Here is an 18721-nt window from a genome sequence, read left to right as displayed (position 1 = left end):
TTCATTTGCCATAAATAGGAGTGCAAATTTCTCAAACTAAGTACAAGATCACTGGGATTTACAAAGAGGATCATGCATATACATGCTTTTCTAAAATCTGACATGTGCACATTTGCTTTTCTGCTTTCATGGTTGTCTGACTAAAACACACAGTTTTAGTCATGAAACTACACACGGCACTTTGCCTCTGGTCTCTGGTATTTGCACTGTGCAAGATTTAGCAATCAAAGGCCTTAATGTGAAAGGATTTCTTTGAAGACAAAATCTTTTTAAATTGCAAAAATCAAAGAGAGGCACCACCTAAATCTCTAAACTGCAGGGCTGCTTAGAAACCTCTGTAGGTATTGTACTGGCACTAACCACAGAGGACTTAAGGTGAAACTTGGAACATTTGCAGAAAAGTCTACGTTAGCATTAAGCTAAGAAAAGACGTGGTGAACTTCATAACAACAAGTCAAACCTAGGAAAGGTTTGACATCTTAGCATACCAAAACTAAAGACATGGATTAATATGAAAGCCAGATTTATAAACCGTTCCATGCTCGCAGGAAAACAACAAGCTTGCAAAAACTACAATTCCCACATTTTATGAAAACGAGGATGTTTTTACAGCAGCTTTCTAATGTCCCTCCCCACAGTCAGAGCGGCAGTTCTCAGCTGATTTAACATGGAGCTAATGAGAGGGCCTGAGAAAGCTATTGCAAACCACAAATGCACGTGCAATGCTTGTTAACACATGAACACGTGTATTTTTTAAGCATTATAGAGAATTTCTTCAGGCCTGGCTAGGACTGCATGGTTTAAAAACTTTAATACCACTTCATAGAATATCTTAGTCGTTAATACTTTGACTTAAGAAGGTGACATTTTAATTATATCATATTTAAAAATAATGCAAATTACATGAGAAAGTCTGTGATATGTATAAATTGATCTTGGGTTGTGAGCTGACCTATTTGATCTACCATGAACTCCTTTAGCCCCAAATGTTGACTTTGTTTTTTCCCCCTTTTTTAAAAGTTGAAAATATTAATTTCATGTAAATGGACACAAGTCAGCACAGATGAGACCACACTGATGATAAGCCATGCTCAGAGACACGACTCATCAATCTACACTGTGATCATTACACAAACTGATGCGAGACTCTGTTACACACTATAATTTAAATCCCCTCCAAAGTAGTTAAATGATAAATAACACAATCAATAAGAGCTGCTCACAACCAGCAAGTCTGAATATCTTGCATGAAAGCCAGTTTCTACAAGTGTAATACCACACAGCTGACAAGTACCTGGCAGTAAAAGGTTGAGAGATTTAAATGAAAACAGACAAAACCCAACACTCGAGTCTCCCTGTAAACTGCTCTGGAATATTTTTGGCAAGATGGCATCTACATAGCACCTGAGACTCATTTCATCTGTTTCTCCAAGGCAACAACAGTATCTGATTACCATTTCAGGATTAGGAAACTGTAAGAATACAACAGAGCCAAGGGTTTTGTTTTATGTGAGCTTATCTAAACTGACAGAGAAGCATTCTCAGCTTTTAACATGGACATTTGTAAAATAAAAATACAATTTAAAAAAAAGCCCTGGAAGACAGAATCTGTTTAGTTAGAGACAATTATGCTTCCTACTGCAATCCTCCTTTTAGAACGAATCAGTTCTGCCATTTACTGATCGTACGAGGATAACTGTTAACCTAACAGACACTTTTTGAAAATTTAGTTCACATTTGTTAGGGCTACTTGGAAAGCAATTTGGGATTCCATCTGCTAAACTTTGCCAATTTTGCCACTGGGGGCAACAACCAGCATTTTGGTGCATCCGGTGTAGCTAAGACAGTCTATCAGATATCGGGTTCAAGACTGTTCTGGTACAGGCCATTGCTTACAAAAGCAGCTGAAATGAGAAAATTGTTCCCACTTGTGTTCCACACACAGTTTACCTGCATACAACCAAAACCTGTTCAAACATGATGGAAACCATAATGTGTCCAATGCTCAAACTATTGTCCTTTGCATACAAATATTGCACATTTGTGTGTGGATATTCATTTAGGGATTTACTTGGGAAGTGACCTGTGAAAACAGCTGTCAACTGAGATTTCATGCTCTGTCATCTAAAGTCCAACATTAGCTTTGAGCACAAAACAATCAACACTATAGATTTCCCTTGATTTGGGTTGAGGATTGCATAATTCTAGGTATTGTGATAACAATGACAAAGCAGTAATCAACCATTACTCAAAATCAAGAAGTCTGTCTTGATGCTTTTATAGCGCTGTTACATTTATAGCTTTGAAAAAACACCATCAATATCCACAAAGCTGAACACCTGTTATTGTATTCCTACGGTGAGAAGTCGTCACTCTCAGTCTCTCAAAACAGCTCAACTCCTACTGGGTTGCCAAGCAACTATGCTATCAAATACACCCGCTAAGTGCCAGATGTCGCTGTCTGACAATGATAAAAGCCTATTGGAGAAAGACTACTCACTGACCCCAGGGGCACAAGAATGGACAGCACAGAAAATTTTCAGAACAGCCTTAAAGCACCTTTAAAAAATAAATACAATTAAAAATATATATCTATCCATAAACACCTAGACTATTTCTACATCATATTAGCAGCGAGATTTATTTACACTCAAGCATCCTGGGTAGTAGGGTCAACCAGTCCAGTATCAAGCTGTTCTCGATAACATGTCTGCGTTATGACCTCCCTTGTGTGAATACTGCCAAGTGATTACATAATGCTGTACATTCCTGGTGCCTGGTATCTACTGTGTTAGATCCCCCATGGAGCATAGGGAGTTATTCTCATTTAACAGGCTGAGAGCTCCTCTGTAAACATTACACTGGACTGTTAAGAAATCGCTTGACATGTCCTGTTCATCAGCATTGCAACCGTAGAAAAGCACATTTTTTCCTTGTATAGATGCAGAAAATCCTTAGATGCATGCATGCAACAATTCTTCACATTTTCTGTGTTATCTAGGCTAATGCGATCAATCAGAATAGTGTGCGCATTATTAAACAGTTCAAAGAAAAACATAATGAAATCAATGACATTGGCTAACCTTAAAATAAAGGGAGAAGGACTGCTCCCCCCCAGCTATTCTCTTTTGTTCATGCAATGAGTATTCTGGCAAAGGGAAGAACCAGATCGAAAAGGTGCCCTTATTAAAATTAATTTTAAAAAAAAGTTTTCCCCCCAATCAAGGCAAGTGGAGAAAAGGCAGGCTGTACTGGATGTTGAATGAGGAGAGAGAACAACAAGCCAAAACCCAAGGTTCTCCATAGATAAACAATGAAAGCTCTAGGGGGAGTGGTTAAGGGCTGGGTGGGGTGCGCGTGCGTGCACATTTATGCGAGTGTGGTGAGCGCACATGAGTGCAGGATAAGTCGGGGGTGCCCCACATGAAACATTTCTAAAATAGCAACCGCAAACCAGACAGAATGTAAATCTGCACTTTGAAAAGAGTTGAAGAAAGAGAGGTTTGAGGGACGAAGAAAAACAGGTATTCATTTCAGCCCATTTACAGTTCCAGGAGCATAGAATTGGGTCACAGCACTCCAGCTCCACTTGGACTGTTGAAATAAGACTCCTGGTTTTATTTTCTTGAGTAATGAATTACAGGTTTTTCCACCGACTGAAGCTCAATTATATTACAGCTCCTGAAAGCCTCATCATGCCCAGGATGAAGGAATTCAACGCGTAAGCAAAGTCGAATAGAATTGTTTAATTGTATCAGCATGTTTCAGTAAAATCTGCAAAACCCAGGAGAAAACGGGAGAGAGGAAATGTGGCAAACTGCAACCAGGCAATATCCAGTCAAGAGTAAAACCAGCAGGCAAATGAACTTAATCATTTATACTGCTGAACTGTATTTGCTGATGTGTGTTTGAATACAATAAATGATTCAGTGATTAAAGTGCTCTAAAAATGCAATATACACATATTCTTTCAGTGCATGTCTTCTTTTTAATAAGTCAGGCAACTTTTGCTGCACAGAACATATCGTGTAGTGTTTAGTGGTGCATTTTCAGACATGAAACATACAGTATTGCCTGTATACTCCTCTCCATATCTGGCGATTTACAATTTTAGTGTCATGAATTCTTCTTAAAAAACTATTTTTGATCATTTCTTACAATCTTTCCATTTATAGCCTAAAAATTCTCCAACTTCTTAGAAAATGGTTGAAAATCATCATTGATTGCCCTTTTAGCAAACTGTTGTTGGGACAACAGCCAGCACCCATCCCATCCTTCTCCATTGTTTTTGCAGTGTGACAGTACATAAAAAGTATTTATATGAACAAAAACGGTCATCTCAGTTCTTCCATCAGTTGATCACTGGGGATTTAAACTCTCTCATAACTCAAACTTCAATCATAGTGAAGTCTTTTTAGGTCTAATAAGGCAAAACCGATTCCAATAGAGAGAAGAGTACATCTATTCTGCTGGCACATTTACAAGTATAACACATTTTTATTGAATTACATTCAAAATCTGTTTTAAAGATCACAATAGCTCTGAGAAACAGATGACTAACTCATCAGAGCAAAAAAAGAAGGATTTTTACATTCAGACATATGGGATTTTCCTTCTCTTGCGCTGGCCCTGCACATATTTTCCATTCATGACTGAAATGTTTTCAAAAGTTGGACTGTGTAAGGCTTCTCCATCTTTACTTTCACTTTAGACTAGGTAAATATTGTGGTGCTTAATGGCTAGCAATTCAGTCCCTGGCTCTTCCACATCGTGAGACGCCCTTAGCAAGATGCTGAACTGAAGTTGTTCCCGACAGCAGGTGACATCTTTGGACTGCACCGCTGTGCAATTTTGGGTGGACGAGTGAGGCAAAGTGTTGCAAACAGCTAATGTCATGCCTTAGATTATCAAAGTTCAGTTATTTTAAATGAATCATGCAGCTAAACTATAGAGTTTCTGATGTGTGATTTGCCTGCGTTTGGTTGGGTTTGAAGGTTAAAGTGAGGATCGTGTCTTAGTATGAGATAAAGACTTGGGGAAAGTCCAACAACTCTACAGTGGATGTGATGGAAGCTGCAACACCAGAGCACTGTTTGAATACTCAAGAGGGAGCAATAAAAGGGGAGAACAAGAGAAAGCCTGCAGCACATTCCCCAAAAGACACTCACTTCCTGCCTGCGAGTCTTACCCAGCATCCAGGAGGAAGAGGAGGTTAAGCGCCCGCCCACACACACACAGACACACAAACCTACACCTCATCATTTAGATATAGAAACAAGCCACTAAATGTCTATTCTACCATTTAGAATTTCTACACTGCTTAAAAATAAAACGTTTTCATTCCGTCCCACAAATTCAAAAATTGTGAACTAGTACCAGTATCTTCAGATCCCCTAGTGTCTAAAATAACTTCATTATAATGCTGAAAATAATTGAAAATTCTCTCAGTGTCATATGCAGCGGTTTTTCCATTTAGAAATAAGCCTAACCAATAGTGTGTGGTTTAGAAGCAGGAAAACAAATTAGTTCAGTGACGAAAATGATTCACTTAGTCTAATTGCAGGCTGCTGTCGCAGTTACTCAGCAAACATGTTGTTAGGATGTGTATAAACAGTGGCCCACCAGGAGCCAAAATTCACTCACAAACACAGCTTAACTCTAATCATTAGTAGTCTAAATGATCCAGAGCTCTTACAGTTGAGCCATGCATATTAGAGCACATAGGAAATACATGTGTGAAAACTCACGGAAAATCATGTTGCACTTACAGATGCATTCAATTTTGATAATTGGAGTTGGAAACAAATGTTACCTCTTTCCCACACTTGCCCCCAGTTTCTTAGTTTCGTGAGTTTGAATAGCGATGTAATAGGCACAAAAGTTCTCTTACACTGTTCCCTGCCCACACAAGACCATCCCTCTGTTAATGTCTCCAAGCCATTAACTTGGGAGTTCTATTTGCGGGTGCCAAGAGTACAACAGTAAATCCAGATAGCTGTTAGGGTGAGATTTTGTTGTCACTTTACACTCTATTTACTGATCTAAGCCCAGGAACCTGTGTCCCTGCCAATGCGAGAGACAGTAAATTTGTAATTGAAAAGCCGTTAATAATTTCCATTTTCTCCTGAAGCAAACTGTGCCAGAACAGGGGGATAGTAAAATGCGGCTGATTCGAACAGCAGGTTAAGTGTGTATCATGGGATTCTGTTTCAGTGCAAAGTCGTGGAGACGTGCTGGTGACTCACCAACATCTTTTAATGGGCACAGAGGGCTACTGGGTCACTTTTATTCACCAGAATTTATGCAACCCCTGACTAAAGGGCTCTCAGTAGGTTGATGTCCTTCTCTGACCCCTTACCTGTATGTTCTAAATAAAGCTAGGTTTCATACTGAGAAATCATTTGGAAGCCAATAAAAGCAAATGCACTTGTAATATAAAGCTACAGAGGGTCATATCCCATACCGGTGAATAAAATGCTTGGAGTTGAAACAATAGATTAAATGTACCGTATGAAAGCTTACTATATATATTATTCATTGCTGTTTCAGACTGGAATCTTTGAATTAAACATGATGAATATTTAACCACATGGTACGCAGGCAAGTGGTCATCTCTCATCTGCCTCAAATCCTCCCATCAGTTTCCCTGAAGATTAGTTGTGAATGCAGTTTCCAAGCAGTACTGTAAAAGTTTTCCATGTCTTCAAAGAAATGAAATAAAATAAAATGTATGCCAGCTGCTTACATATAATCTGTATTTTAACAAAGCAAAAATGCAAACAGTGCAGGAACATTACCTGAATCTGGCAAAAAAAAAAAGAAAAAAAAGAAAAAAGAATAGGTTATTGCATGATTTGACCCACAGCTCTTTCTCTGGGGTCAAAAACACTTAATTTTCCAAGAAAGAGAAGCCAGAGATACCTCACAGACAATAAAACACTGGGTAAAAATACACTGGAGCTCCCATAAAATGATTTCACTATGCTCCAAAACTCTGGCCTACAGAACATGATGTACCACATCAAAATCTACAGTCTATCCAATCAAAACACAGCCAGATGTTAGAATGCTCTGACCAAACGGGATGACGACAAAGGGGATGTGAATTTACACCTACTGAGCAAATAAATAAATAATAATAATTTTTAAAAAATGAGAATATATGATCATGTAGGCTTAAACAAACTTTTGAACTTTTTCTATCCTAATGAATCGTCTGCAATGTTCTGCACACGCTTGGATTGCAAAATGTTTACTGCAAGATAACCAAGGTAGCTATGAGGAGACCTCAGATCTCGGCTTCAGATCAAAACCAGTGAAAATAACTGTTAAAGCACTGTGGTATTTAAACCTGCACCTACAGCTGACTATAAAGATCAAGAGTGGATCCCAACAGCCTTTCCTACTCTGCATCCTAGCTGCAATGTCAACATGTGCAGCGTCAGCCATGATGTCATAAAAGAGCAACTGGGAAACAAGAGGTTGGCAAAGATAAAAATCTGACAAACTGTACAGATTACATATGGCATACGCACACGCAGACACACTGCATGACGTGGCGTGCGGTGTGTCCGGAACACTCGGATTTAGGGCCAGCCTCTAGCAAAGTTGTTTTCCTGGAAGAGTTGGGGATGACATGGAGCACTGAGGAATGTACAGAGCAGTTAGGCAGCAGCAAGGACTTTCTCAAGAGGGAACTACGTGTGTGCATGTGTATGTCTGTGTTTTTAGTATAAGGGATGGACTTCAAAACCTGCCTCTTTTCAGAGCCTAGTTCCAGTTAGGACAGCTCAGACTAAACCGATGAACCGCATTCCCCAAGTTAAAGTCTTAAAAAAATATTAAGCAATAGTCATTACTGCTGTCAACACACACGATATAGTGTCCTTGACAGCGTTTCAACATGATTATGACTGATAATATTCCTCCTAAAGTCTTGTTTGGCTGCTCATCAGATCCAAGTCACTGCCTTCCTGTGGAAATGATAAAGAATCCAGCCCACTTATGTAATGCTCTAATATTCCACACTCCAGCGTTTTGAAATCTGTGATAAATTACATCAACCTTTTGAGTTTCCAGGGACCTCTTAACTCTTAACTGAGTCTGACTGGGCCTCTCTTTACAAGCCTGTCATCGCTTGTTTAAGTGTTCATTGTCACTTGCACGTCATTAGGAGAGATCCCACTTTTAACTTTTCATCAGGATTCTGTTGTATATGGATCACACAGTGTGATGCAATTACAGCTGTTGCTACTGGATTTGTTTAACGGCTTATGGTAACTAATCAACTTCCAGTTTATTATTTTCTAAAAGTCAAGCAAAGGTTTTGCATCATGCAGACTATTTTGCAAAGAGCCAGACACTCAGTTTACTCTACAAACAAATGCAGACTGCAGTAGTTGCTGCAGCGACAGCCTGTGGCTGGAGCACGCAACTACCCAAAAAAAATACCTCCAATGATGGTTAACCGACTTCTTCGACCTTCTGTTTGTTAAGGTGCAAAAATTAAGAAATGTGGACGTCCATTTTTCCAGGGCTGCCCACAGCTTCTGAGTGGTTAGCTATTACGCTGTTTTCTTATGTCCACGCCATTAATTGGAAGTCAATAGCTAATTGGCGCGGCCCATTTGACTTAATTGATTTTTCTCGGATTAAGCAAATGACACGCTCAAATTCCCCGAATAAGAGGCCTGAAATTTAAACAACTTCGAAAAAGTTTGATTATATGAGTCTAAAATAAACAAAGGGCCGGGCGAAAGCTGCTTCGGGATGCAAGGCATTGTTCGTTTAAATGTTTAAACTATCTAACTTTGCACATGGCTAATTTTATTACCTAATAACATGACTTCCAGCTTTTTACGGTCCACCCGAAACCTCTCCTCAGTCCACTCCGGGTCTGGCAGCGAGTGAGGGCCGCTGAGATCTTCCTCTGAGCCCGGCAGAGGAGAGTCTGCGCTGCGCTCGCTGTTGGAGCCCTGGTCCGACTGCTGCAAGTATCCGCTTAAAGCGTCGCACTGGGCAGCCATTGTGCTGCACGGAAACTTCTCCAGCGGCCACTGCGTTTAACTCAAAGTTAAGTCGAGTAGCAGGAAAGCGCCGTTACTTCTGCTACTTTTTATTCCGTCACTTCGAGTCGTTGTGGAAGCTCATCTCAACGCAGTTGTGACCTTCCTCTGCAGTTTTCTTTAAGCTCCTTCGTTTCCCCCCATTAGGCAGGCTTCTAAAAATAGGCAGGCGCACACGGAACCACTCGCTATAGGTTGTCTGGCGAGTTAACGGACGGCTACAGTACACGCACCAAACATACCAAGCAACTCCTCAGGAAAGTTTCACGTGTCATCCAGCAAAAAAAGCGGGACTCCTCCCAGAAACTTTTCTCGAGGATCTATACCTCCCCCTGGGTTCCTGAGAAGTTCCCCAAACTTGAATATGTGAGAGTTTTTGGTTTTGATTTGTGTTTATGCTCGTAAGGGCACAACTTGTATGTCTCATTTATGGGAAACTGTTGAGGGATTATATTGCCATTTATAGCCACGGAAATCATAGTTATTATGAGTCCAAAATTATACTAAATTACCAGCAGACGTGACAATCAAGTCTCTATAAATAATTAGACACAAAGACAGCTTTGACGTGTGTATAAACCAATTTTGCTGTGACTTTTCCCCCTCCAAACAGCCCTAGGCAAACTATCTATTGGTTTATAGAGGAAACACTAGAGTGGGAAAGGGAAGTAATACAGGAAAGAGAAAACAAAACAAAAGGGAGTGTAGAGGTCACTCAGTAATGCCAGCTATGGACATCCAGAGTTATTCATATTCACTGATCTCAGAGGTTTGTCCTCTACAACAGGAACAGCATTGCTAATCTTTATTTTGATTTAAATGTAAGGTGCCACTTAACGCTGTGCTTGCCAGCCAATTCAGACATAACAAACCTCCATGTTAACAACCCTAATGTGGCAGATGGAGCTTTTATCACACTGCAAACTAATCATGTAGCCGCAGGACCACGGTTCTTGGCCTAATTCGTTTTCCAACTTCTTCCTGAGATCTGGGATTAAAAGTGGTAATTATTAAGTACCTGACAATTTAATTTTAGTCTTATGAGAGAAGTTTTAACTGCATTTCTAAAAATGCAGATGAGCTTTGACATCTGTTCCCTTGAGCTAAACTTTCAAAAAATTCTGTCAAGGGTAAAGCAACCACCTGAATGTCCTACATGCTTATTTAAATGGTCAGGAAAAAAAACACTAGGATGCTTGTTTCTTGGCAGGCTGTAAGAGTTATTAAGACCAAGACAATCCAGTTCAGGGTTGTGGAGGGTTGAAGGTGGGTGGGGGGCTGGAGCCTCTCTAACACAGAGACAGACAACCATTCACACCTACAGCCAGTTTCACTGGATTCAAGCACAGGACGTTGTTAGTGTGAGACAACAGTACGAGTAGTCTTCTTTAGACTATTAGTAAATCCAATAGTCTGAAAAAGTCACATCAAATATTGCTTTGATGTTTTATCAGCTTACTGTGCAACTATTAGGTTTTCTTAAAAACAACCTTTAACATCCAGAACAATACAAAATGAGAAAACAAAGTCTGAATTATTTTTCATTGGAGGAATGTTGTATTTACTGCAGACTAAAACCAGACTACATCATCCATGCAGAATATGTTTATGGTAAATAAAGTAAAAATGCACAAAGAAAGCCATTTATATCATTATAGTTACTGACATATGCACAAACTGTGCTTTTCTCTCTTGATCCATTGGCAAAAATTGCTTTATTTTAAAATGCAGCAAGATTTAAATCATTGACAGAGAGGCTCACACTTTATGATAAAACTTCTAAGTGGTTTGCAAATTGAAGCCATTTTGTGAAAGCAGTGGTTATAAAATAGTGTAATAACAGCTGGGCAAACATGCTTGAGTTCGATTTTAAACAGGAAGTGCTCCACTTATATGGAGACACGAGCTTCATCAGCACAAAGGAAGGAGCAGAGGTGATGGTAATGGGTGGTCTGATTTCAATTGACAGAACAGGCCTCATTTTCAGTTCATAGCCAGAGCAACACTCCATAATAGCCACTATCCACACAATTAACCATTTAGCAAATGGGCCTGAATTAAATGTAACACAAACACGAATATTAAATTATCCACCAGAAATGTTTGGCAAGTAAAAAGTAAAGACTGCCACCTAGTGGTCAGGTTTATGACACCAAGACTTGGTTGTAGAAATGAAGAGTTATCACTGAACCATTTTCAGTTTAGTTGTGAGTACTCCTGAGAAACAATTATAAATTCACTTTTTGCATAATATTTTAATGCAAAAAAATCATGAAAAATAAATTCAGTATCATTCCATACAGCAAAAATGTAAAAGAACCTCCCCAAACTTCCATCTCATATCTAATAATAATAATAATAATAATAATAATAATAATAATGCCAATTTAAGAGAATAAAATAAAATAAACACTAAAAGCAGTTAAGTCAAGTAAGGTCTGGGTAGAGAAAGTGCTTCAAGCATGTCAAACACCTCAATTAGAACCAGTGAGGATAAAGCAATTAAACAGTCATATTCTGAGGTGTTGAGGGATGCGTCTTTGCAGCTGGAACATCAGTCCTTCACATTGCATACCTTTGGGTCCATTCCCTGGCAATTTTGTTGTACCTAAAGAGAAAGAAAATCATGTTAAGAGAACTGTGCACTTGTGTAATTGTGTTTTCTTAACAATCGGCTTTGTACTTACTTTTGTCTGTCTGATTTATAAATATGCGCGATGTCAGGGACTAGGGGATCATCTGGATTTGGGTCACAAAGCAGTGAGCATATGGATAATAAAACTGTTGAAACAAAGACACATAAGAAAATAAATGGATTAATTTAATTTAATTAAATCACCATGGTCACTTTAAGAAAGTTTATTTTTATTTTTTCAAGCTCCTCATATACACAAGAATAACTCTAAATTTGAAATACAAATAAATGAGCTTTGATTTGATGTACACTGACATCAAAATCCTGTTAGTGTAGGTCTTTAGTAAGTGTATTTAAACATAAAACATGCATTTGATATTTTTCTGACAGAAGTGCACAGAGTGCAGAGGTCACATTTCTGGATAATCAACCCTAAAAAAATCCTATTACCCATTTTCCTAAGGGCTAGAAATCATTCACTTGGAAGACTCCAGACTTCGTGACAAGACAGCGGATTGCTTCAATGCAAACTGTGTGCATTATAATGCATTATGCTCATCTTTGAAATTCCCACCTCATGTTATGTTTTACCCAGCATTTCAATTAACTGTTAATTATATTGATTTATTTAAAAAGTTTCATTTCCTGTGATTTCAAAATAAAACGGATGCAAAACAGATACAGATCTGACATGGCACTGCTGTAATTTATCCATCCACACTGATACATTTACATTTTCAAATAACACTGCTGCAAACTCGTTACCATTGTTTATATCTGATAAGGCACATCTGTATGGAGACAGCAGTGGCATGAAAAAAAATCCTATATTTAATTGCACAACATTTACTAGCATAGACAACAGGGTCAGTACTGACGGCCACCATCGTCCCTGTACCCAAATCCTCCACCATCTCCTCATTGAACGACTGGCGACCTGTAGCCCTGACCCCCATCGTAAGCAAATGCTTCGAGAAGCTGGTCAGGGACTTCATCTGCTCTGCACTACCCGACTCACTGGACCCTCTACAGTTCGCATACCGCCACAACAGGTCCACTGATGATGCCATAGCCCTGACACTACACACTGCCCTGTCACACCTGGAGAAGAGAGACACATATGTGAGAATGCTGTTTGTAGATTACAGCTCAGCATTCAATACCATCGTTCCCTCGAAGCTGGACAGGAAACTGCAGGATCTAGGACTGAGCAGCTCCCTCTGCAGCTGGATCCTTAGCTTCCTGTCTGACAGACGCCAAGTGGTCAGACTGGGCAGCATCACCTCATCCCCCATCACACTGAACACTGGTGCTCCACAGGGGTGTGTACTGAGCCCTCTCCTGTACTCACTCTACACCTACGACTGCACGGCCACTAACAACTCCAACATCATTGTGAAGTTTGCGGACAACACTACAGTGGTGGATCTTATCACCAACAGTGATGAGACGGCTTACAGGGAGGAGGTCAGCGCCCTGACCCACTGGTGTCAAGACAACCATCTCACCCTCAACGTCGCAAAGACAAAGGAGTTGATAGTGGACTTCCGGAGGTGCAGAGAAGTACACACCCCCATCACCATCAACGGCGCTGCTGTGGAGAGAGTGAGCAGCTTCCGGTTCCTTGGTGTACATCTGGCTGAGGATCTTACGTGGTCAGTACACACAAACAAAACAGTGAAGAAGGCGCAGCAGCGCCTCTTCTTTCTCAGGAGACTGAAAAGATTCGGCATGAGCCCCCGCATCCTCAGGACCTTCTATCACTGTGCCATTGAGAGCATCCTCACTGGATGCATCACCACCTGGTATGGCAACAGCACCGCCTACAACTGCAAAGCTCTCCAGCGAGTAGTTCGGTGCTCTGAACGGATAATTGGAGGTGAGCTTCCCTCCCTCCAAGACATCTACAGGAAGCGGTGCCTGAGGAAAGCGGGGAGGATCATCAAGGACTCCAGTCACCCCAGCCATAAACTGTTCAGACTGCTTCCATCAGGAAGGAGGCTCTGCAGCATCCGGTCCCGTACCAGCAGACTGAGAGACAGCTTTTTCCATCAGGCCATCAGACTGCTGAACACTTCATAGACACCTCAGCTTCACTACTGGAACTTTAACATTATGCACTCCATACTGTACAGTAATGCCACTGTTTTGCACATGTCTCACTCTGTATATTTTATTTTATTTATTTTATATATTCTATTCATTGTTTACTCTATTTAATTTGTAAAATATGTGTACACACACACACACACACACACACACACACACACACACACACACACACACACACACACACACACACACACACACGTAGAAAAATATTTAGTATACACATCCAGAAATGCATATACTATTATATATTGTACATATATTTATTAGTTTCAGATGTAGCCATTCTTGTATTTTGCTTGTTTACATTATTGTATTTTGCACAACTCTGTTGCTTGTGAAGCTCGCACACAAGAATTTCACTCACATGTGCTGTACCAATGTACCTGCACATGTGATGTGACAATAAAAAGTGATTTGATTTGATTTGACTATGATTAGTTATCCATGCTAACTACTAGTAATCAATAGACGTCTTTGTTTCCTTCTCTAGACTGCATAAGAGTCGGGATCGCCATGAAGTCATCGACAGGTTAATCAAGTTCCTTTGTGAAGCTACAAGATGAATGTTTTTGTTGTTGCAGAAAGGTGGATCTGACTAACTACATGCCAATGAGAAAACCCTGGTTTATCCTCCTTTATAAATCTTTATATTTACCAAAATTTAAAAAAACAACTTTTATGTTTTATTTATATAGTATAACCTGAAAACTGCAAAGTATTGTATAGCAAAGCATGGGAACTGAGGGCTGTTTTTTTGTGGATTAAAAGTGCCTTAAATGCAAGTTTAAGGCGCTTTGGAGTTGTTCAGTTTTTAGAACTGGAAACTACAGCCATCTTTTACACCATTTTTTTTCATGCGAAGGAGGATGACGAATTAGGGCAGGACAGGTAGTAAGTAGCTGCTGTCCTTACTTCAGCTAGAGCACAAGGTCACAGGTAGTGATGAGTGGCTCGGGAGGAGCATGTGTTTTAAACGGCCAAGAAAACCTTGGCATACAGGAGGACATCTCTCTTAAAAAAAGCATGTAAGTGTCAGAATGATTAAGACTTATACTGTCATTGCTCGTATCAAACAGGTAGACCATCTTTAAATAATTTAAACATGGCATTGTTGCTTGGCATCAGGAATTGCCTTGCTGAATTTGTATTAGTCATATGGTAAAGGTAGGCGTATACCCCTTTTCACTGAATCCGATGTATGCGCTGAGATGCTGTTAAGTAACGTGCAGACTCCAGCTACTGGGTGTAATATAAGCACAAGTGAAGATAATAATGCTGGAATCCAGTTATAAGAGCAAGAGCAGATATCCTGAGTGCACATGAATTTCTAAACTAAAACTGCTTGTCCATGCTAAAACACAAAACAGGATGAACAGTTAATCCAAATCTCTCAGTTTTAGGGGTCCTTAAAAACCAGAGTACAAGTAAATGTATCAAATACAACGAATCATAAATCCATGTCCATAAAATGAATGTGGACATGGATTTGGTTACCTTTTGATACTGTAAGTGCAGGTGACCACTGTGACCTCAAGATGTCAAGGCAAATGCTACCATTGCTGTTTATGTTTGGGTGATAGATTTTCGTAGTAAAGGCAACCTGTAAATAAAAGCAAAGCACAAATGTGCAAAATTAGCTATAATTTAAAAAACAAATACTGTAATAACAGTATTTTTATTTAAAAGATACCATTCATTTTCTGAATACAACTGGATCTAATAACAATATACAATATTCATTAATCATTTACTCTATACAGTGACAAAAATAGTGTTATCGGTATAGTATAGTGTATATTAGTCTCAAGAACAAATACACTTACCTTTGGTGGTTTAAAGGGATAGTCAGTGGGGAAATGCACAGAAAGGAAGAAAACTCCTCCATGATATGGGCTATCATTCTGAAATAAAGTAGAAAACTGGTTTAAAGTCATACCCAACACTTCTTTCTTAATTACAGGGATATAGTCACCGGTGATACTATCACTATATCTTACCACAATATCACAGTAATGTCATGATCCTTGATGATCAAACAATTATAAGAGCAAAAAGCAGGCATTGTGTATATATCGGCAAAACTAGTTGGAGCAGACTAGTGTCAGGGGGTTCCCCTGCCTCTCGTCCTATGATAGCGGGGATAGGCTCCATTCCCATGTGATCCTGATAAGGATAATTGGAAGAGAATGGATTGATAAAACTGGAAAGCCTTCAATTTTCTATCCCTGTTTACTGATTTATGCCCCCAGAGAGTTTTGTCACAAGAAGCTATTCAACTTTTGCTTCCTTCACCCTTGGTATTTTAAAAAGTCTCTCCATTTAAAACAACAACAACTATGAAATAGTGACTCTATCGACTCAAACTCACATGAGGATGCACTTTAAAGTGACTACATGTTTCAAAAGAATTTCGACACTTGCCATCAGTGTATCGATAATGTGTTGCATGAGAGATACAATATATGGCCTCAATAATGACCTGGCCTTCAGTGAATAGCATCAGGATAGAGTGTGCCAGTCTGTGCTGGCCATAAAGAACAGAAAGGGCTGTAAACTCCACATAAAACACTATTGTCTAGAGATCCAGAAGCAGCTTGGTTTAAAAAGAAAATGTCCAGGAATCATATCCAGAAAAAGCTCACCGGTCCTGTGATGGTAGCTTGCCAGTGAAACACTAAAGAAAACAACGATAAAGAAACAGCATGTGAGCATACAACACAGTCCCAAAAGACACAACTAAACTTTGAGACATGACTAAAAAGTAGCAAAATTAACCAAAAGTCACACTTACTGTCTTCCCCAACAGGTCCAGCAGAACATGAAGCTGGAGGGTCCCTCTGTAGGTCATTTAACTCCTGAAAAAAATCAACAGTTTTAGAGTTTGTCAGCGTGTGCACTGATTAAGAAGCAACACAAGCGTTACATTTTGTTAGACTGTATATTAATGTGGGCAAACTACCCTCTAAATCTAACAAAACCACGACTACAACCGGCAGCGGGTTTGGATTTAGGCTAATAAACCTGCAAAAATGCACAACATGTCACACGATAAAGCCCCGGCCCTTTCTCAAATACTTGATCCTAAAGAGGTTTATCAGTCTCTTCAACACGGCGACAGGCATACACCCAACAATAGCATAACTTAAATATCACAAAAGAAAAGCCTGGCTGAAAAAAACAGAAGGATTGTTATTCCATTTCTGTACCTGTATTGGCTCAAATGACTTGCAGACGGTAAAAAAGAAATACTGACAATTGTTCATTGCGAATTTAAAAACATTATAAAACACTGATAACGCTAGCAAATATGCTGTAAGACAACTGACTCGCTACCGTTAAAGCTATGTTTCCGCATCGCTCCGACCTGTACACCGTACATCAAACAAATTATGTAAAAAAACGATTATTTTCTTTACCTTCTGTATTCTCTTCAGAGCCATGGCTAGTCTTTTAGATCGTTTGACAGACGATAGATATTAACTTTGACAGCTGTCAGCACCAACTACGCTCACTTTCTGCCGACTCGGTGTTATCTGTTTTGACAAACTGATTGCCTCTATTGTTTCCGCGTTTTTGTTGAAGAACGGACCGGTGCATTGTGGGGGTTGGAGTTTTTAGTCAAGCCACTTAAAGGGACCGTTCACCGAGGAACAAATCATCCTTTAAAATTGACTCTTCCAAGAAATTAGTGAACAATTAACTTAGCAAACTTACTACTACACCTTATGTATTCTTTCTTTACTGATATTATGCAGCGGTTTATAACAACTGATTACGTATTTTAATACAGTTAAAAAAATAAAACTTTACATGCTTTCATATTTTTTAACTGTACATAATTTCAGATGAGATTAATAAAGTATTCTGATGCTTTTGGTGTCTAACTTGACAAATAAACAGCTTGCTAGTTTGTTGTTAAAGGATATGTTTGACATGAAGGTGCTTAAGTATGTCATTTACTGCAAGTGGGGTTCTTTCTTTTTGAAAATTACCTTGATATTACAACTTAATGTCTGATTTTTGGGGAACATGTTTGAAACTGAACACACACAAACCTATTTGGAGCTAGTCAGAACTCACTATGATGTAAGTTTCACTGAACACTTAAGGATATCTTGGGACTCTGTTGATTACAACCAAACAATAAAGCATTGGAGTGTTGATCAGGGAAATAAATTATATAATCAGTAGCATGACATATTGTTCTATTAAAACCTTGCACATCAAGATATTTGTATTGTTTTTTTTGTTTTTGTTTTTTTTACGAATTAGATAGTATTAAATCATAGAATATTAAAACATAAAACTTATTTGTATAACATAGAATAGGAAAGTAACAAAATAGCAGAAGATATTATCAAACAATCACGATGTGGAGCAGACTTTCTGCTTTACTTCAAAGGATTTTATGAAAAATATTTTTGAAAATACAACCATTTTGATACATGGTAATCTATATAGGATGTATACATAGTTTACATACTACAGAGATTAAAAATAAATTAGAAAAACTAACATAATTTTCTGTTTTTTTAAAAGCCCATTGCTGTTACTGTTTGCACTCTGAAGCACTGTCCAATCAGTTTTGCAACATTTGGCTGGATCTGAGCAGAAAGTATAGCACTGTACACTTTACTATACACCCTGCTTCTTCTATTATCAGTCACATCATAAATAAACACTAGTGACCTGTCGAGCTGACACATGCCATAACAGTAAAAGTCTGCACTTCAATCACATCTTATTATCTTATTATTGTTATAAACAAAACAAAAAAAGATGTAATTATCAGCTTATTATGACACCTACATTTCTAACACTTACTGTAGTCCTGGGGTTCAAGGCTTAGTGACTTTTTTCCCCCTAAATCACTAATAAGATGAAAGTGATTTGTAGTTTAAAGTACTTT

At 38.9% G+C, this 18721-nt stretch overlaps 2 protein-coding genes across 2 annotated transcripts in view; both read right to left on the bottom strand.

Annotated features, from left to right (window-relative positions):
* bicc1a (BicC family RNA binding protein 1a) overlaps positions 1-9306 on the bottom strand; it is a 56974-nt gene extending 47668 nt beyond the window's left edge. The window contains exon 1 of the mRNA XM_085296517.1: positions 8834-9306. Coding sequence (XP_085152643.1) covers positions 8834-9026 — 193 coding nt within the window. The 5' untranslated portion in view covers positions 9027-9306. The remainder of the gene's footprint in view (positions 1-8833) is intronic.
* Positions 9307-10655: 1349 nt separating this feature from the next.
* On the bottom strand, positions 10656-17407 carry LOC146560922 (ubiquitin-conjugating enzyme E2 D4-like). The gene is made up of 7 exons (XM_085296516.1): positions 17229-17407; positions 16604-16667; positions 16455-16486; positions 15636-15713; positions 15307-15412; positions 11753-11846; positions 10656-11673 (listed from the first exon to the last, which is right to left on the bottom strand). The coding sequence occupies exons 1-7, from the start codon at positions 17250-17252 to the stop codon at positions 11628-11630; spliced, it is 444 nt and encodes a 147-aa protein (XP_085152642.1). The 5' UTR covers positions 17253-17407; the 3' UTR covers positions 10656-11627.
* Between the last annotated feature and the right edge of the window lie 1314 nt (positions 17408-18721).

The sequence above is a fragment of the Mchenga conophoros genome, linkage group LG13 (genome assembly GCF_057382185.1).
Source record: "Mchenga conophoros isolate Kocher_MC1m ecotype Shallow Benthic linkage group LG13, M_conophoros_male_GT1.1, whole genome shotgun sequence".
NCBI classification, from domain to species: Eukaryota; Metazoa; Chordata; class Actinopteri; order Cichliformes; family Cichlidae; genus Mchenga; species Mchenga conophoros.
This window is presented reverse-complemented; position numbering and strand designations above follow the sequence as displayed.